This window comes from Pleurodeles waltl, chromosome 8 (assembly GCF_031143425.1).
Source record: "Pleurodeles waltl isolate 20211129_DDA chromosome 8, aPleWal1.hap1.20221129, whole genome shotgun sequence".
NCBI classification, from domain to species: Eukaryota; Metazoa; Chordata; class Amphibia; order Caudata; family Salamandridae; genus Pleurodeles; species Pleurodeles waltl.
This window is the reverse complement of record NC_090447.1, coordinates 101,593,882-101,615,970: the sequence shown is the minus strand read 5'-3', so window position 1 is coordinate 101,615,970 and position 22,089 is coordinate 101,593,882. Positions and strand designations below refer to the sequence as shown.

General features: G+C 46.2%; 1 protein-coding gene across 2 annotated transcripts in view; it reads right to left on the bottom strand.

Annotated features, from left to right (window-relative positions):
- Window positions 1–22,089, bottom strand: part of FAM168A (family with sequence similarity 168 member A) — a 345,391-nt gene that overhangs the window by 55,767 nt on the left and 267,535 nt on the right. The window contains exon 4 of one of the 2 annotated variants that reach the window (XM_069203838.1): window positions 17,102–17,197. The exons of the other annotated variant lie outside the window; for it this stretch is intronic. Coding sequence (XP_069059939.1) covers window positions 17,102–17,197 — 96 coding nt within the window. The remainder of the gene's footprint in view (window positions 1–17,101; window positions 17,198–22,089) is intronic. 2 annotated transcript variants of the gene reach the window in all.

The following is a 22,089-nucleotide window of genomic DNA, read 5'->3' as shown; positions in this document are numbered from 1 at the left end:
GTAGATATCCTTCCCAGAGAAGGAGCCTGAGAATCAGAGCACTTGCAAAATACCAGCTTTAAAAATATCGATGCTGGCCTCGCTACACCAGAAACACCAAACTGACCATTTACAGTCACAGATATCAATAGCAGAGGGACGCCTGGATCAGAAGTGCATCCTAAGGACATTCTATGGGAGGTTATATGAATGTAGGGATGACTTAAAGTGACATGTCAGAAGGCTCAACTTGGAGAGAAAAAGATAAAGTTGAGTCTGTTGGGTTGATAAAGGAGAACCGTACAAGGCAGAAGGGATGGCAGCACCTCAACACTCAACAAAAGGAGATCCGGTATCATGGACGCTCGATTTTGGGCTATGAGCTCTGTCATGTCTGATATTGTAGATGATCATTACAGGCAGCAGTGGGAAGCCAAGGGTGAATTAAAAGGCCCATGTCAGTGTTAAAGCATCTACATAGGCCAGATGTTGTACAGACCAATACTTGCAACATTTTCTGTCGGATCGAGCTGTGAAAAGATCTATCTCTTGTAAAAGAGAAGAGCTAGCACTTGGGGAGTAACTTCCACTCTGCATTGACCGATGCAAGTCCGTTGAGCTTATCAGTGTCCACATTCTGAGTCCCTGCTAGATGTGTGGCCTAGAGCTTGACTTTCCCATCCACTGCCCAGAACACCAGATGGAAAGCCTCTTTGCCCAGAGACCTGACAAGACTCCTTCCTGCTTGTTGATACACATCATGGATGTAGGTGCTGCTCATCAATATCTTTACCTGAGTTTCCTGAATCTAAAGGAAGAAAGACTGAAGACCTAGCCTCATTACACCCAAATCTAACAAACTGATATGAAGTTGGTGTTTTGTGGAGACCATAGACTGTTTGTTGATGGGCATGAATCCCTGATGCACTCGCCTTCCAGAAGAGAGGCATCCTCCACAACTGACATTCGAGACCATGTTTGTGGTAATGTTCTCCACACCAATTAATCCCTAGAAAGACAGAGACTGGTGGACCTGCCAGTCAAGAATTGGAAATCAACAGGAAGGGATTTCCACTTTTTCCAATAGTTACTCAAAGAATTAATCTAACTGACTCCTCATTACCCACTAAAGGTGTCTCATGCACAGACACAATCAGGGCACTAAGAAGATGTAGGATGCTGGGAAGTCTAAAAAATACAGAACTAATCTTGTGGGCTAAGAGTCTGAGAAATGAACTGTACACCCATCTGCAAGATCCGGCAGTATTTCTCGGCTGGGGAAAAAACTACAGCATTTAAGTGCATAAATTACCTCTACTACCGAACTTTCTGATTTCAAATCAGGATTGATGTCCATACCTTTGTTTAAAATGCAAGGAGAAGCCATCAGTCCAGAACTGGAAATAGAATGAGAACATTACATTATAAAGGTGTTCTACTTCCACACTCGCTCTGGGGTACTGAGGGTTTTACAAGCGTGCCTTTGTAGGCGGGTCTAAAAGTTGCCAACGGCTCCCTGAGGAACAATGTTATTTTGCCCCCTGCCCTGCTTACAGATATGGGTCTTACTCCCTCTACAACTTTTCCTTCCCATCCTCCCTCTTGTTCACACATTGCAGGCTTTTATCCTTTTTATTGCCTCCAGTCACTTTGGAAGATTACCCACCCCTCTCAGGGCATGTGCTTACAGTGTGTACGTTCTCTGTAATTACTCGATACATCTTCAATGCTGTAGTGAAGCATTTTTTAGCCTTCTTCCTTGGCTCACTATTATGGTATTAATGTGAATGTATTTTTCATCTGCTCTTTGATCATTATTTAATTAAATAATTAATGTTCCAAAACTGGAAATAGAGAGGGTTTCCAAATGTTCTCCATGGAACTGATTTCACTCAGTCTTCAATATCCACTGAAGGTGTCTCGTGAACCAACAAAAAAGGGGAAGCATACAGATGCAAGATGCCATCAAGCCAAACAAACAATGGAGCACTTTGCTGGCTGAAGAGGTTGAAACTTGAAAAGTGCATCCACCTGCAAGATGTGGCAAAGTCACTTGTCTTGAAAAAAAAACTTCAGTAGCTGAGTGCACACTATCACCCTATGATGCAAATCCTTTGTGCTGGACTCTGGTTTGACGTCTGTCAATCTATCGTTCCTGCAAAAGGGTGACTGTTACACTGAGGTATTGACAGATTAACTCTAGAGATAAGGTTTTCACCAGCTAGATATAGATAATGATGGATACCCTGACAATGAAGGTGAGCTACTGCGACACTTTGCTGAAGACCTGTGGGGCTTTAGAGGTAATGAAGGGCAGCACAGCAAATTGGTAGTGCCCCTCCACCCACACACACAAAGCACAGAAACCCTGTGAGTGCAGCAGTAGCATATCTGCCTTTTCTGTGTGGTCACCCCAGATATTTCACTTTGTATGGAACCTACTTTTGCAGGTATTACGACTGTGTGTACAGGGACACGACCATTCACTGCTTCAGGGTGTGTACTTGGAGCTTAAACCGGTGCTGTAAAATTGATTTCACTCTTTGACGTATTTAACTTTCCAGTAATACCACTGTGAGCTTTACACAGAAACTGCACCAGTATTGTGGAAGTTAAATATCACATGTGGAGTGCAGTGTGAATGTATACCACCCACATCTTTGACACAAATATATGGCTTTAAAGAGCACTGCTGTAGGCTTCGCTGCAGTTTAAAAGAAGCAGACCAGGAAAGTCTTTTTGCCCTGCATATGTACAAATGTAAAATCTAACCAGGGTGTGTGAATTGAGTTGGGGAGGATACTGCCTTTCCAAATGAATAATTTACTTTCTTACAAGCAGGAATTGGGATGTGAAAATATGCAATACTGCAGGGCTTGAAAAATCTACTCAACCACTCGCTATGGCAAGTTTTAATTTATGACATCGAGCTAGTTTTAGATTCTACTCAACCCTTCTGACAAGTGGAAAAAAATAAGTGTTCTGTTCAGTCAAACTGAATTAGCAATTAAGATGCCTTTAAATCTTATTCTTGTCACATCTGCTCTGTGTTCAGAGACAGAGGCCAAAAGTCAGTTTGTCTTCTTACAATGCAAATACTTTTCCTCTTGACTGCAGACTTCCAGGATTTTGCAAGGTGAACTGTCTGACCTATGTGAAATGAAAGGCTTTTGGTATCAGGTTTTTCCCAACACACAACATTTATATACCTAAGTCAACTTTACATACATTTCAAAATATATTTCAGTAGCCGTGAAAGACCATTTTTTGTACTTCTGTGTGATGAAAAAAATATTTTAACAGGATGAAAAAAAGTTAGAACACTTTACTTGGTGATGTGCAAATGATAAATGTTTTCTGAAACCCAATTTTCACAGACTATTGTTAACACACTATAGAGTTTTATCAGTAAAGCTGCACTTAGTGGGAAGGTTTTTAGACATTTCTTGGAAATTTACAGTCTGTAAAGGACAGCGTGCTACCACATCATGCTTTAGTAACATATTTATTAAAAGTGTGTGTTTAAACATAAACTGAGCAACACTCCTGCCCTGATGGCAAAGCTATTAGTAAACTAAGAGGCAAGTCATGCATGGATCATGTGAACCCTATATGTGGGCTAGATTTATTATACATGGAGCAAACGTTTAGTGCATTTAATCAAACAAAAGAGTTTTTTTTTTTTTTTTTTTTTACAGTAGAAATGTTGAACTCACATATTTGAAGGTGCACTTATATGTAAAAATGAAGAAAAACGTGACTGTAAAATACAATATTTGCCGAGGATCACACAATTTGAGACCCATTTCCGGGTCAAGTACATTACAGTTAGGCACAGTAGATTATTCAAGCTACTTGACCTGTAGTTTTAGTAACATTTTAACGATTTTCTAGGCCTGATTATGTAAATCGAGGAATACTTTCAATTCACGCAGTAGTAGAGTTTGAAGAACATCAATCTAATTATTCTTTTGAATTTTTCTATTCTTAGGAAATTGTCCCAGAAGCACAAATCCAATAAACAGCCAATTATTTCAGCACTATGAAGTACCACTAATCGCCCTTATTTCCTTGAGGTCTGGGTACACTTTGCATTGCACTCTTCTCTAGGAGGGAGGAAACCTCCTGTACCAAAATATTATTTGGAGGTAGAAGTGGAACGTTGTGGGGGTAAGGGTGGAAGGTTGTGGGGGAATGGGCAAAGGTTTGTTGAGGAGAGTAAACCCCATGAACAATCTGAAGGACCCACTGGTTCTCATCTCCTGAGGTAGGATGACATCCATTTCCTGACAGCAAAAACAAGCCTATTAACTGTGAGTACTCATGGTGGTTTTGAGGTAGTAGATGCGGAGGAGGATTTGTTCTGCCTGTCTCTGACAAATCACTGTCCTGGTCAAAGCAAAATAACTATTGTTACAGAGGATGGAACTGGGGTAGCTAGCTTTGTCTTTAAGCCTGGTGATGGTATCCTTGAAATGTTTGAGGATGCTGGTGGAATATTGTTTCCGAGAAGCTAACCTCCAAGGCTCAAGCAATAGCTTTACTGGATTTAAAGCATATAATTTAACTGTTCATCTTCTCAACAAATAACCTTTGGCTACTGTACGGTAAGACCATGAGCTTGACCTGCACATTTTCAGAATCTGTGAGCTGTCATCTAAGCATGTCTTCGGGTTGGCTTCCCTGCTGCCTATTGAATGTAACACTAAATTTCTTATGTCAAGACCAATTTTTCAATTAAAGAAGCCTATAATTTGCTCAGGGAAAATGTGGACTGCAATGCTAGCCATTTCCCAAACCGTGTGCATGTATTTTACCTGCAAATAATTAGCTTTTGTAGCTGCAAAGCTAAACTGCCTAAGGCAATACCTTATGCCCTAAAGTGCCTATTCATTTAGGCTCTATCTTTTAGTGCAAAGGGAAACGTGTTCTGTTTACATTTTTCTCACAATGTATCTACACAAAGCTTTCTAGCATGTGGTGAGCCAAACAAACACTCACACTATGGGAGTAGGCTTATATTTGATTGAAGTTCATCGAGATACTGACAGAGCAGACTGGATTTTCTGAAGCTTTGGTAATGCAAGGAAGCAAAGCCACACTGAAAGGCAAAATTGGTTCAGGTGTCTGCTTGCATGCCAATATTTCAATAAATAGCAAATACTAAAGCTGATAATAGAGTGTCAGGTTTTCGAGAATCTCTGCAGCTTGTTGGATGACTGTAGAATTATATGGCTGCTCAGCTGTGATACTCTCATTAAGAAAACCCAATTTGCATAGGCTTGTCTAGCCCACTAAAGTTTTGAAAATCTGCTAATAGACCAGAATGAATTTTGAAGAGGTGGAAGCAAGTCCTCTATGTCACTTGCTTTCAGCAGGAGGGTTTCCAAATTGAAACACACTGGAATCTGAACCAAATAGGTCATGAATACACTGAAAAGCATCATGCATCACCGTAAAGATATTTCACATTCTTCTAAAACTAAGACAATCCTGGATGGCTTCCTTTGGTGCAATGGGAAATAGAGTAATTCAGAGCAACAAAGAATTTCCCCCTGGTATAAAATTAGGAAACTCTGGATGGTTTCCATTGGTGCAATGGAAAATTGAGTAACCTGGGGAACCAAGTAGAAATTAAGCATCTCTATCATATGTTGAAAGCTTACAAAAGGGCATTGCTCTTGAAGGGGCTCCCACACACACAACATGTAATTGAAATCTGAGCAACAGTACCCTCTAAGCGGTGTGATGTTCAAAGCTTTCACCTCATTGGCTGACTTTCGGACTGAGTATAATGAGGTGAACATGCTACTAAATAAACACAACTGCATTGCTATCTTATACTGCTATCTGTAAAATTGCCAGGAATTTGAAGCCAGATGGGGACTGATTCATGCATGTGAATCTATAAAAGATCAGATCAGATGCTGGAAAACGGAATATATTTCTTGAGTGCTGGTCACCACAATGTTAAGGATCATGTAGCCTTTTTGAAACCTCTATACAGTGGCTGCCACGATGGCACGCAGCTTAGAGTAGTAAATAGAGTTCATATAAAACAATAACATAAAAGAACTATATGAGCTGAGTTTCCACAACTGTGCCATTGGATTATCAATCCTTGTGTTGCTTCCCACCTCGTGGATGTTAAACATTTTGGAAACAAAGAGAACAGTTAAGGCTTTCACTGCAATGCGTTTGGGTGGAAGCTATGCAATGCAGAATGAAATAAGCAGACGGATGCATGTGCTGTTATGGTCAGCGCTGCACTCGGTTTGGGAAGACAGACTCTCCATAACAGAAGCCTCTACAACCCCCTCTCCCCTATCTTCACAACCCTACTCCTATCTTTCTCCCTAATCTCCTAAACCTCCTAACACTCACCCCCCCTCCACCCTTAAACCCCCCCCAGCTCTTCTCACTCTACCTGACCCCCCCTCCCTCGCGCTTTCCCGCCACGACCTCCTGCACGCCCCCGCTCCCCAGCTCCCATTCGCCCCCAGCTGACCCCCTCCCCCCCTCCTACCTCATATGGCGGCCGCTGCGCGACTGCGCCGGAGGCGTGCCATAGGCAAGCCCGTCTGCGCCCGTCCGCGCCTGGCCCCCGCCCAGCGCCACGGCCCCTGGTCCCCAGCTCTCCCAAGCCCCGCTGATCCGCTACGACCCCACCACCCTCCACGCCCTCAACCCAGGACGCTCCAACACCTGCTTCCAAGCTCACCCCAAACGCACCCATGGACCCTTCGCCTGCAACTCCTGCAAACGCATCTTCCACCACGCAACTACCACGACCACAAGCCCACGCGCCATCAACCACCTCAAGTGCATCCTAGTCAACGCTCGCTCCGTCCACAAACACGCCGTTGAACTCTGGGACCTCCTGGACTCCACAGCACCGGACGTCGCCTTCATCACGGAGACCTGGATGAACGCCTTCTCTGCTCCAGACATCGCCACCGCCATCCCCGAAGGCTACAAGATCTCCAGGAAAGACCGCACCAACCAAGCAGGAGGAGGTATCGCCATCGTCTTCAAAGACTCCATCAGCGTCACCACCTCCACCGAAGACACCCCTCTCGCCGCTGAACACCTGCATTTTCAGATTCGCACCGACCAGAGGACCACCCTCAGAGGATCCCTCGTCTACCATCCTCCCGGACCACGCGCCCCTTTCAGCGACGCCATCGCCGACTTCATCTCCCCGCACGCCCTCGCCTCACCGGACTACATCCTCCTAGGCGACCTCAACTTCCATCTGGAACAAAACAACAACCCCAACACCACCACCCTGCTCGACAACCTCGACAACCTCGGCCTCAAACAACTGGTGAACACCGCCACCCACATCGCCAGACACACGCTCGACCCTATCTTCTCCGCCAGCAAACACGTCTTCTTCAGCCACACCTCCGCCCTACACTGGACCGACCACAGCTGCGTCCACTTCACATTCCGACGCGAGACCCGCCACCTCCGCACTCAACCCATCCCTCGTCGACAGTGGAACAAGATCCCTGAAGAGCAACTCCTCTCCGCACTCACCGCCAACCAACCCACCCACCCTCACCACCGACCCCAACGACGCAGCCCTCAACCTCACAAACTGGATCTCCAACTGCGCAGACAACCTTGCTCCCTTCAAACGCACGCATCGACAGACCAACACCAAAAAACCTCTCTGGTTCTCTGACACCCTCAAAGAATCAAAGAAAACTTGTTGCGCCCTTGAGAAAGCCTGGCGCAAGGACCACACCGCTGACAACATGACCGCCCTTAAGAACGCTACCCGCGAACACCACCACCTGATCCGCGCTGCCAAAAGGAACTTTTTCACCGACAGACTGGACAAAAACAGCCACAACAGCAGAGAACTCTTCAGCATCGTCAAGGAGTTCTCCAACCCCAGCGCCAACGCCATCACGCCCTCACAGGATTTGTGCGAATCCCTCGCCACTTTCTTCCATTGCAAGATCAGCGACCTCCACGACAGCTTCGGACACCAGACCCAACCTAACACCACCGAACCCACATCCCCGGCCATCACCCTCAACAACTGGACCCACATCAACACGGAAGAAACCAAATCCATCATGAACTCTATCCACTCCGGCGCCCCTTCGGACCCCTGCCCGCACTTCATCTTTAACAAAGCCGACGACATCATCGCCCCGCACCTCCAGACCGTCATCAACTCTTCTTTTTCTTCTGCTACCTTCCCCGAATGCTGGAAACACGCCGAAGTCAACGCCCTACTAAAGAAACCTACGGCTGACCCGAGCGACCTGAAAAACTTCCGCCCCATCTCTCTTCTGCCTTTCCCAGCCAAAGTAATAGAGAAGACCGTGAACAAACAGCTGACCACCTTCCTGGAAGACAACAACCTGCTCGACCCCTCACAAACCGGATTCCGAACCAACCACAGCACTGAAACCGCCCTCATCTCAGTCACAGACGACATCAGAACCCTGATGGACAACGGTGAAACAGTCGCCCTCATTCTTCTCGACCTCTCGGCTGCCTTTGACACCGTCTGTCACCGCACCGTAATCACCCGCCTCCGCTCCACCGGGATCCAAGGCCAGGCCCTGGACTGGATCGCCTCCTTCCTCGCAAACCGTTCCCAAAGAGTTTACCTCCCTCTGTTTCGCTCAGAACCCACCGAGATCATCTGCGGCGTACCTCAAGGCTCATCACTCAGCCCGACACTCTTCAATGTCTACATGAGCCCCCTCCCCAACATCGTACGCAAGCATGACATCATCATCACCTCCTACGCCGACGACACCCAACTTATACTCTCCCTCACCAAGGACCCCGCCAGCGCCAAGACCAACCTACAAGAGGGTATGAAGGAAGTCGCAGATTGGATGAGGCTCAGCCGCCTAAAGCTGAACTCTGAAAAAACGGAAGTCCTCATCCTCGGCAACACCCCGTCCGCCTGGGACGACTCCTGGTGGCCCACGGCCCACGGCACCGCACCAACCCCCACGGACCACGCCCGCAACCTCAGCTTCATCTTGGACCCTCTTCTCACCATGACCAAGCAAGTCAACGCCGTGTCCTCCGCCTGCTTCCTCACCCTCCGCATGATCTTCCGCTGGATCCCCGCCGACACCAGAAAAACCGTGACCCACGCCCTCGTCACGAGCCGCCTGGACTACGGCAACACCCTCTACGCCGGGACCACAGCCAAACTCCAAAATCGCCTGCAACGCATTCAAAACGCCTCGGCCCGCCTCATCCTCGACGTACCCCGCAGCAGCCACATCTCCGCACACCTGAGACACCTGCATTGGCTCCCAGTCAGCAAAAGCATCACCTTCCGACTTCTCACCCACGCACACAAAGCCCTCCACGACAAGGGACCGGAATACCTCAACAGACGCCTCAGCTTCTACGTCCCCACCCGCCTCCTCCGCTCCTCTGGCCTCGCACTCGCTGCTGTCCCTCGCATCCGCCGCTCCACGGCGGGAGGGAGATCTTTCTCCTTCCTGGCGGCCAAGACCTGGAACTCCCTCCCCACCAGCCTCAGGACCACCCAGGACCACTCTGCTTTCCGGAGACTCCTAAAGACCTGGCTGTTCGAGCAGCGATAACCCCCCCCCTTTTCCCGTAGCGCCTTGAGACCCGCACGGGTGAGTAGCGCGCTCTATAAATGTTAATGATTTGATTTGCAATGCGTTTGGGTGGAAGCTACGCAATGCAGAATGAAATAAGCAGACGGATGCATGTGCTGTTATGGTCAGCGCTGCACTCGGTTTGGGAAGACAGACTCTCCATAACAGAAGCCTCTAAGGCAGTGGTTTCCAACCTATGGTCCGGGAACCACTTGGGGTCCATGAAGCCTCCTGGGGGGGAGCGGGGCGGGGCGTCCACGACTGCTTAGAAAATTAAATAATATGAACACATTAATAGAGTGTATATAAATAAAGTGGCTAAATGTACAATTGAAAATGTTAAAACATACTGTAGATGTCAAGGAAATAGAATCAATGATTCAGTGGGGGTCCCCGGGTTCCAGTAATGATAAAATGGGGGTTGGGAACCACTGCTCTAAGGGGTATTTCATGTTTTATTCTTTGCATCTCTCATTCCCTTCCTTGGTTCCTTTCGATTTGTACTAGTTACAGAATCCTAATTGTTATGAGTAACATGGAGGTTAAAGGTATCATGTGGGACATGACGCTGTAATTAACACTCATTGTTGGCAGTAGATGGTTGTACTGTGCACAGCCGAGAACTTTTACAGATATATAGATATAAAAAGATAATTACACTATTGCAGTTCTTGGTTCAATTGGTACCATGCTCAAGGCTGGTCCTTTTATTAGTGGCCATTAGGTACCATTCCAAGCTACTGGGCTGAATGTTTTGCAATTAGTTTCTAGAACTGCATCCTCTTTGTCATTAGAAGAGAACTCTACCTGTGCAAAACCGAAAAATGTGACAGCTATTTTACACAGTGAAAATACGATTGGATTACCCAATTGCCAACTGCTGGTACTTAGGGTGAGCCATCATGGTTGCCATCTTGGAATGGTGACTCATCAACTACTCAAATGGAGTGCCATGCTAGAAAGAGCCTAAAACATACTAAAACGTGTCTACTCCAGCCTCCACTGATGAATTCATATTCCCGAGAGTTACAAATTCAGTATCCGCAGGGGTAAGTGAGGAGACCAGCAATATATCAGTGATGCTTGCTGAGACGAGAGAGAGTGAGAAAGTCTTAAAATAACTGTTGTTTGGGTGTCTCAGCTGCTCGTTTGCCTCAGTAGAGAATACATCTTCCTTAAAGAGATGCCAAAGGGCTTCCTAGAAGGTGTTTGGAGGTTGATATTACTAGGTGCACTCTTATCAGCCTGCACTCTGACAAAAAAAACTCATCACCTTGAGGCTGAAACAACAGGTAGCAGTTCTGGGGAACCCCAGTTTTTTTTCCAGCACTGAAAAGAACTCAAGCAAATAGACTTTTGTGAACTGGAAAAGCTGGTGATGTGTGACTGTTGTACATCCAATCTAAATGCACTGAGCAATCCACCCGTGCTAGAGAAAATAAAATACCCTTTTATGTATGAACAATCAAACACAAAGACGTACCAAACCAGCTATGATGCAATAGTGAAATGCAGAAACTGCACTGTCCGCAGAACTGTCTGCCATTTTACAATTAATAGTCAAATACGTATTTTCAACTAGAGACAAGTCACAGTTCAGCCGCCTGCTAAACTTTTAGCAGGTTCTGGTTAAAAGATGAAGCATAAATCTAATAAACGGTGTTCAGTTTTCTTTGAAAATATGTAAAGAATATGTTACTGCAAGATAGTATGGAAATGGATTACACACATTTTAGTAGATTGGTAAAAAAACGTATTAGACCCCATGAATGAAGGAATGTGATGCAGGTGCATTAGAGGAAGAGAACTGGACGCAGGTGAAAATGGCCCCCAGAGCACCAGCAAACTCCAAGTGACAAAGACTTGTTCAATTAAAAAACGTCCATAGAGTATGCTACAGTCCCAAAGAACTGAGTAACACGGCTGCTAAGTTTCCCAAGCCCATGTGTGATGTGCTGCTGCAGTCCACAACCTCCCCCCCCCCCCCCCCCCCCGGATTTCTGGCACATGTAGTTCTGTTTTATAATGAAATAAACAAGCCCACAATTCCCAGAATTCAAAGGAACAAAAGTGGACTGGGGGAGCACATCACGCATGGACCTGCGAAACTTGTCAGGGCTGGAGTGAAATGAAGCAGAGACTTGATCTGAAACTGATGAAGATGCAAATGAGCTATTGGCACATTCTTCCCAAAATATGGGAGTGCCCCATAGTACAAGACTACACCCATGACATTAGCATCTTACTGACACAGGTGATGGAGAGGAAGATTGTACTGGCATCCAAACTAGTGCTGATGGGGCTGATGGAGACCCTTGAGACCCTCACAGTGCCTTGAGATCCTCACAGTTGATTTGCCGCACTTTATAAATCCTGACTGATTGACAGATGGATGGATGGATGGGTGGATGGATGGAGGAGTTTGAGCTGGACGTCAAGAAGAGCACTAGGATGCTGCTGGCAATTGGCTTCCTCATCGCCAAAAGGAGACACTGCGTGGTATTGGAGGTCAGGGCGGTTGGACGAATTGGCAGTAGGCATGGACTACAGCGACATATTGGAGCGATTTGTACACAAATACAGGGGGTGTACCGAGAAGCAGAATAAAATGTGGGATCCATGGACTGAGTACATTGCGATATAGAATGGCATGGTGTGAAACCGGAGGTGAATCACGCCATATGTAACAACAGAAAGAGATGCTCAACAAACTACATATACAACTGCATGACTGTAGGTTGAGAATTCCTATTTTGCACACAAATGTTAATAAACAGAATTAGTAAAATATTAAATGTTATTGTGAAACGCACACAAATGACCAATGCGAAACAATGTGCATCATCACAAACTTCAAGGAATGTCAAGCAGAAAACACGAACCAGTTAAAAAGAAATAACGCTGATGACACAAAAACACATATCTAAAAATATACAAGTAATAGTAGCCAGTGTTTTTGAGCAAAATAGAACGAAAGCTAATTCGCTTAAATCACTAATGAGAATCATTAAACCCACACAGAAACATGCAAGCTTTCCACAACCTGCCCAGTGCAATTTCCTCCCAAATGTCATGCACTAATCTACTCAGTAATGCAGACAAGAAAGGAAGCGGGTGGTCATCCTGCGGAGGTGCACCCCGACCTCGCCAGCCTCAGCCCGACAATGGCAGGGCCCCCCCAAAACTGGCATCATCAAAGTCGAGGCCTTGGCCTTTGTGTGGACAAAGCTTTGCTGCCAGAGACACAGCCACTGCTGACGCAGCACCCTCGCCTCACACACACACAGCAGGTGCAGCGGTACCGTGAGCCTCACCGGTACTGCACGGGCAGCAACAGTGCAAGCACCGGTACAGCGGTACCGTAGCTCCTCACACACAGAGCAGGTGCAGCGGTACAGTAGCTCCTCACACACAGAGCAGGTACAGCAGTACTGCCTAACAGGTACTGCACGGGCAGCAACAGTGCAAGCACCAGTACAGCGGTACCATAGCTCCTCACACACAGAGCAGGTGCAGCGGTACTGTAAGCCTCACAGGCACTGCACGGGCAGCAACAGTGCAAGCACCGGTACAGTGGTACCGTAGCTCCTCACACAACAGGTACAGCAGCAGTGCATGTACTGGCCCAGCAGTACTGTATCTCCTCACACACAGAACAGGCACAGCAGTACTGTAAGCTTCATTCACACACAGAACAGGTCCAGCAGTACTGTAAGCATCCTTCACACACACTAGGTACAGCAGCAGTGCAAGAACCGGTACAGTGGTACTGTAGCTCCTCACACACAGAACAGGTACAGCAGTACTGTAAGCTTCCTTCACACACAGAACAGGCACAGCAGCACTGTAAGCTTCCTTCACACACAGAACAGGCACAGCAGTACCGTAAGCTTCCTTCACACACAAAACAGGTCCAGCAGTACTGTAAGCTTCCTTCACAGACAGAACAGGTATAGCAGTACTGTAAGCTTCCTCACACACCAAAGAGGTACAGCAGTACTGCAAGCTTCCTTCTCACACAGGTACAGCACAGACAGCAGCAGTGCAAGAACTGGTGCAACAACAATGTATCTCTTCACACACAAAACAGGTACAGCAGGGCTGTGTCTCCACACAGAGAGAACAGGTACAGCAGTACTGTAAACATCTTTCATACAAAAACAGGGCTTGCACAGGAAGCAGCAGTGCAAGAACCAGTCCAGCAGTACTTTGGCTCCTTACGCACCAAACAGGTACAGCAGTACTGTAAGCTTCCTTCTCACACCGAACAGGTACAGCAGTACTGTAAGCGTCCTTCACATACAGAACAAGTACAGCAGTACTGTAAGCGTCCTTCACACACACTAGGTACAGCAGCAGTGCAAGAACCGGTAAAGTGGTACTGTAGCTCCTCACACACAGAACAGGCACAGCAGTACTGTAAGCTTCCTTCACACAGAACAGGCTCAGCAGCACAGTAAGCTTCCTTCACACACAGAACAGGCACAGCAGTACCGTAAGCTTCCTTCACACACAGAACAGGCACAGCAGCACTGTAAGCTTCCTTCACACACAAAACAGGTCCAGCAGTACTGTAAGCTTCCTTCACACACAGAACAGGCACAGCAGTACTGTAAGCTTCCTTCACAGACAGAACAGGTATAGCAGTACTGTAAGCTTCCTCGCACACCAAAGAGGTACAGCAGTACTGCAAGCTTCCTTCTCACACAGGTACAGCACAGACAGCAGCAGTGCAAGAACTGGTGCAACAACAATGTATCTCTTCATACACAAAACAGGTACCGCACAGGCCGCCGCAGTGTGAGAAACGGTACAGGAGCACTGTATCTTTGCACACAGAACAGGAAAGCAGAACTGCAAGCTTCTCTCACACACAGAAAATGGACTGCACGGGCAGTTGCAGCACAACATTCCGTCACAGACACAACAATCAGAGATGCAGTGTAGACCTGGTGCCCCTGCACCTGATGCACTATTGATATCTCTGTCCCAGACAGGAGCACTGAAAGCTTCCCTTACAGGCCAAATGGATGCAAAAATCACAGACCGCAAGATGGGGCGCAAGGTATCCCCGCAACTCTGACTGTGTCACTTGTGACCGATGTGGCCTTCAGAGTTTCTGCAGTGGCCGGTGTTTGTCCGAACGTCTCGCCTTCCTCTACCGATCTCTGGACCGCTGGATGGGAGGGCGCACGACTTCCACTTTCTGTAGAGAAACCTTGGCCAACATCTTAGTTGGCTACCTCCCGATGAGTCTGTGCCGTGCGGTTGCCTGGGCTTCAGAAACGGAGAGCTAAACTAAACACGGAACAGTAATTACCTGGAGTAGGGGGTTAATCAGAGGTCTGCCCCCCCCAGATTTTACAGGCTTCCAGCATCATTTTGCCCCAAGCCACAACAGTGTCAGAAGTGAGCAATGGTCTCGTTCGCACCATCTACAGTGTTCTCAAATTCATAGAGTAGTATCTGTAATATACTTTTTCATACTCTTACATGCCTTTGTGAATTGTCCCCCAAGTATTAAAATGGGTATAGAGTGTGAGGACCCGGGGAACATGTATAAATTATTAGAACAATCAGAGAGAACTGTGACCTATTTGCACCTTCACACAGTAGAGGTTGGAAGCTCTGTGGCTGACTCACAAAGGCCTCTAAAAGTACATAAAAGAGCAGCCCTCTAATACTACACCCATACATATAACATCTTCTGTGAATCGGCCCAATATTTATCGCTGCTTCACCATTTAACAGCCATGGTTGAGAAAGGTCTGCCCATGAGTATAAAACACAATTGCTCTAAGTTAGGGACTGTGTTTTCAGTAGCCCAAGCAAAACTACATTTTGGAGGCTGGAGCACGAGCCATGCAATAAAAAATAAATGACTTATGGGGCTTTTGCAACAATGTGGCCCCAGCAACTGGTGGTGTGCTACTGTAGTAGCTACACCTCAACTTAAGGAAATCCCGCCCCTTGCAGAGTAAACATTATAATCATATAGCATACGTATTATATTCTCTAGAGGATCTTCTCCAGGGGTAGGCGGTGCTTCCCCATCCCTTCACGAATGACTGCTCATTAAACTGTGTGGCCTTTAGGCTGCTCACACACCCTACCAGTGGCAACAAGGATACTCGATTGGCTCGAAACTGCTGAACAGAGAAATAATAACACTTGTACATATTCCTTTTTAGCAGTCAGCATTATGGATAATGCATGACAGACAAAGTGATGTGCCAAAGGCAAAGCCTGGAGCACTTTCCAAGAAGCCCTAGGGAATATGCGAGAAACATTTCAATTGGTGTTCCAAAAAGCAAGAACACGCACACAAGCAGAGATTTCTTTACAATAGTTGACTCAATATCATATCATCTGAATACATTACAAGTCACTTTCAGTGTCCACTAGAGTTAAAGGTATTCACACTGAATTGCATATTTACTGGCAAAAATACAGATATCTGAATACACCCAAAAGCTGCCACAGACCTACCAGGACATGTTCTACTTGAGCATGCAAAAGAGAGAAAAAAAACACAATCCTGGTTCACAGCATCAAAACTAATGGAGTGGTACCCTAGTGACGCAGCAAATCACACTCTCAAATTAAGCGGCATGAGTTGGTTGGTCGGCTTGCCCTTAAAAAGTGAGATAACACTTACATAAGTGTTCGGTATATGAACACCAATTGGAGGTGGTTTCTAGGGACACGTTTACTTCTGTAAAGGCAGAGGTAAGTGCACATTCAGGAAGAGAAAGTGGCGGGAAACTCAATTTTAAAGGGACTTAAGAGACGTTGAATGTGAACATGAAATGTTCGTAATGCCTGCGCATCAACCCGGCAGGTGTTTGTCTCATTGGCGCTGCTGGTTGCCTCGGCGAGCGGAGCCATGACGCCTAGTTCTAGGTCTCTCTACAAGACCTTGTAGCTCCTCCCACCCATGGAAGTGAAATGAGAGAAGTCTGAGTGCGCTCTGAAGTTACGAGAATGTGGTCAGAGGAGGATGAAGCTGTACCTGTGATTCGTGGAGGTAACATCTGTATCGGGCAGTGGGCTACTTGGTGTTCTCGATCGGCTTGGATAGGAGAGGTGCATCTAATGATTGTGCACAATGTCATGCTGTAGCTATTATTCACAGAATCAGACAACAAATTTCATATCATGTCAATAAAGATAACTATGGAATCTTTACATTAGGAATAAGTTGAGAATTATATTGAGAATCTAAGCTGTGCTAAGGCACTCACTTGGAGATTTTCCCCAAGCTGAGATAACCAGTCAGCAAAGGACGACTGTGCATACATCCTTATAGGCGGGTCTCTAAAATGAGCCGCTGGAGAAGTGTGTACCCTGCTGTGGTATGATAAAGCTATACAAAACATGTAATTATGTTTGGATTTGACTGTGATTGGGGAAACTAAAAAAAGACTTTAAAAATGGGGACTGAAATTGATCATGGGATAATTCCCACAAAAAGTACAATTCCCTAGTATTTCATTTTCTCTTACCTGCCATTTGTGGCAGATACGATTCCTGTGTCCCTTCTTTAAATTTCTGCAGATTTTCTAACCGACCATTTTTTCCAATATGCCACAAGAACAGTTCTGAAAGTAAGAGGGAAAAAAAGGAAAAAAACATCAGCGCAGTCACGTGAAGTAAAGGCGCTTTAAGGTGTATTTACAGCGTTTCCAGATTACCAGACTATCGGACGCCCAAGCCGCGACTTCTAGCCAGAACACCCATAATGGAACAGTGCTTCCAGCTGTATGGATGTACTTGGTTTTTGAGAGCACATTAAGACACTACATAAACAAAATACATTGCAAATAATCTTAAAGTCATCCGCCTGTAAAAAATAAAGCCGCTATGGACCTCACTAGGCTCTGAACTCCAAAACTCTACATATGTGCCTTGCTTGACAATTAATACCATAACAACCTCCCTCTGTCTCCTTCATGAACCTACAGTCCCCTTCACACTCTACTGCTATCCCAACCTGCCTCTGACCGACAAAACCAAACTTTCCAATAGTCTCTTCAAGTACTGTTCTATGTATGTGTGGTGTCTGCAGATTTAGAAGGACTCATTTTTGCCAAATTTTCAGGATATCCACCTGAGAAAAATTTACATACAATAAATATATATAGAACTAATTTGCCTACTAAAGTGGTTATCGATCCACCACGCCTGACCCTATGGTGGGCATTCCAGGTCTATGTTATTGTCAAATTCCTCAAACTGTATATCCTCACCACCTTCATCTGTAACCACCCTGCTGGCAATTTCCTTATGCATCGCTTTTCTGTTCAAAATGCTTTCAGTTCTAACAAATGCAATTAAACAAGAGAAGATTGCCAGAGCTTTCATTTGGGTTTTAAAGAAGCACTGGGATCTCCTCCAGACTGAATCAATAGCCATTAAACCACCACAGACAGATATAATCACATTATCTTCTTTAACATGCAAGATGTTCCATTTTCATCCTCGCCTACCTGATAAGTCTTGTCTCTTGACCCAAACATTGTGAGGCACTGTTACATCACAGGTCTGAGTCCCTTACCGACCACTCGCCCGGAGCATGCTCCATTCTACCCGCTGCTTTGAAGCACATCTTCTACATAAAGGCAAGCCTGGCCCTCGTAGTCCCCCATCGTCCATGAGCTGAATCACTGAATCAATAGTTAAATCCTCGTGGTAATTTTTAAGACTCACAAACATGGTTAGTTGGGCCTGCATTGATAATCACCTTTCCTGGTACATGTAATGTTGCTGACAGAGGGGTTGTAGGGATGAAAGCAGTTTTATGCTATCCCTTTTCTTCAAAACATATACCCCCCCCCCTTTATTTATACCAAGGAAGCCACGTTCGCCCACATATCGCACATTTTCAAGACCTGCAAAATCTGACTCTGCTTGCCAAAGCCCCGATCAATGCATTAGTCACCAGTAAACGTGAGTACTTAATGGTACTCCTAGGTTTTCCCGATTATTCCTTCCAACCTCCCCAGGTTCCCTACTCCATACGCTGCACACTTCACAACTTCTTGCAACTTTCACTTTCAGGCACCGAGCTGGTTCCTAATGGAAGACGGAGTCCTCAGAGTAGGTGACTCTGGGCCTGATTTAGCAGAGGGGTTACTCTGTCACAACGGTGACGGATATCCCGTCCGCGGGAATATAAATCCAATTATATCCTATGGGATTTATAATTCGGCGGATGGGATATCCATCACCGTTGTGATGGCGTAACCCCTCCGCCAAACTCTAAATCAGGCCCTCTGATTTGCAAATCTACAGTGCCACAGTAGCAACCTCCACCAGGCACAAACCACCTCCTTCTACAGACCTCATCAACACATCTTCCCTACACTGGCACACTTGCCCGCCAGCTGCTGTCTTTTGCCCTGATTTTGAACATTTTTTCAACGTTTCACCGGAATGATGGTCTATGGCATATAAGATCTCTCATCCACAACATTTACCTCCTGCAACAGTAGAATCTGACCTATCACTTAACACTCAGGCCTCTCTGCTGCTTATCAGGACCAGCATCAACCTATGAGCCTAACATACATGCACATTGTGGTCAGTGCTTGATTTGTAAATAAAAAGTTGCCGGTGCCCAAAGCCCTCCTCTTAAACACGGGGCTGCTACAATTAAATGTAGGAACATGGAATACTGAGGAAGCGCAATCCTGAAGCCATCTCGGGTCTCTTCCATCCATTTAAATCCACTCCTTGCCCCTTCAGCTCACGCTTGCAGCTTTCGGCTTTCTCCCTTTGACACTTTTTTTGTTTGTCTCTTCCTCCGTCTTTCCCATATGTGTCTTTTGCTCACAGCAGACGAATAAGCGCTGGCCCTCAGAAATAAGTGTTGGTGCTCAGCACCGGAAACAACAAGTATAAATTAAGCACTGATTGTGGTCTAGAACCCATGTACCCTCGTGACTGCCACAAATGCTTGGACTAAATAAATGGTAACAAATTCAAATGTACATTTTGAATAATTTAAGGGTATAAATAGCCTGAGAAGGTTCTATGCTAAATGTTGCCAGACACAGGGGCCGAGCTGGCCAGTGCATGTTGCTCCTTTTGTTAGCTCCAGAGGAAGCTCCCCTTCAGGGGTCCTCAAAAGAGACTCCCCCAAAGGTACGGAGAATGAGCCATTGAAGTGGTGAAGGTTTTGAGGGTGTGCAACCAACCCCCTGATGGCGCATTCGATTCTAGAAACTAGAAGATGGTAAGGTAAATAGAAGACACACAAACTGAGCTCCAGAATGAGGCGAGCAAGGAACAAGATGATGAAATATCAAACGAGGTCTACAGAAGTGAGGGAGAGGAACACTGAAGGACGGGGCAATGATGAAACGAAGTTGCTTATTTCAAAGCAAACCTGAAAGCACTGAGATTCAAGAAGAGTGCATTACTTTTCCAGGATGGGGCACAAGGCGTGACGTAAATCTACTATGAAAATAGTTATCTAAGAGCCAGAATCAGAAACAGGAATATCTCAAAGTTGACCACAACAGGTTTTCTTCGGTCGGTCGAACCTAGAAGCAGGTTCCCATGTGGATTTGCTATTTAAGGAATTTGTCTTTACCTCAGAAAATAGGCAAAAGAGAGGACGGACTCCAGCCAAAGGGGACCATAGTCACCGCGCTCCGAGGGGAATGCACCACAGGGCATCTGGACCGCAAGGAAAGTAAAGGAATGCCAAATGCAGACCATTCTGACTGGTCTGAGCTCAGATACCAAAATACTTAATAACGGGGCAGAATATTATATATTGTCTGAAGCATCTTGCGTGGCTGTCCTTAGACTAATCAGAAATGTCCCCTGCGTTCATGCCCACAGGAACTCCTGCCTCCTGTCTGCACTCTGTTTCTGGCGACTGAATCCTGAGTCGCAGGGCGCAACTACGGATGCACTGATTTCCAGCGGGGCGGGAAACAAGTTGGAAAATAACTTGATTCTTTCAGTTTTGCAATTTTGCCAAACATATACCCCACTCCCTACTTGTGATCAGCAGATTCAGAGGCTCTGCGGTCTGAAGTCACGAGTGAAGAGATTGAAAACAGGCCCTAAGTGCATCAGTCAGCGGTCTATGGAGAGAGGACTTCAGGGGACGGCCTCATTGGTAGCTATGAACTGTAATTTCCGCCATTAGTAACTTGTTTATATGTAGTAAAGAGTAACACTTCAAGCAGAAATGTTGCACATTAAGACATGTAGCACTTACCAACTGCAGCTTTATTTTAGAGACTGCCAGAGCTGGACACCCAACAAATAAATTGGGGCTGTCCCATTCGCCGTATTTAGAGTGCCATTGTCACTAAATCACTTTCAATACGGACGAGACATGCACCACTTTTTGGTGGCTTTCCTGCTCTGTCAAACATTAAATTGTAGTCAGGATCGAGGACCACATTACAAAATGTCATACAACCAAAGGAGGTCATTACTGGACCATTAGTGACTGCACAGCTGGTTAGATTATATATAAGTCTTCGTCTGTCGAATAGGCACTAAGAGTCAATAACTAGTGTTATTGACCTGCGCCACCATCATTAATCGCAACAGGTCATGAATTTGCTGGAGCGGTCCACCCCTCGGAAGATACCCCTCAGTCTGCTGCGAGAGCGCCTCAGAGGATGGCCTATGTGGGTAGTTAGGAACTGCATGCCGTACAACCAGCGCGGTGGCTTGGCCTGAACATTCCACTAAATGCACCAATGGATGATAAAGGATCTCACTGCAGCAGGGCGAGGCAACTCCATCCACTCTGAAACTGCAGAAATTTACGAGCTATTAATTGTATGTAGTGACTCCTGCCTCTGGGCATTAAGACACAGTAATGCCCAGTGAGGGGCATTAAGAGACAGTAAATCCCAGTGAGGGGTATTAAGGCACAGTAATGCGCAGTGAGGGGCATTAAGACACAACAACGCCCAGTGAGGGGCATTAAGGGACAGTAAACCCCAGTGACGAGCATTAAGGCACAGTAATGCGCAGTGAGGGGCATTAGGACACAGTAATGCGCAGTGAGGGGCATTAGGACACAGTAATGCGCAGTGAGGGGCATTAGGACACAGTAATGCGCAGTGAGGGGCATTAGGACACAGTAATGCCCAGTGAGCGGCACTAGGACAGAGTAATGCACAGTAAGGGGCACTAGGACACAGTAATGCAAAGTGAGGGACACAGTAATGCGCAGTGAGGGGCATTAAGATACAGTAATGCTCTGTGAGGGGCATTAAGGCACAGCCATGCCCAGTGAGGGGCATTAAGACACGGTAATGCTCAGTGAGGGGCATTAAGACACGGTAATGCTCAGTGAGGGGCATTAAGACACGGTAATGCTCAGTGAGGGGCATTAAGACACGGTAATGCTCAGTGAGGGGCATTAAGACACAGTAAAGCCCAGTGAGGGGCATTAAGACACAGTAAAGCCCAGTGAGGGGCATTAAGACACAGCAACGCGCAGTGACGGGCATTA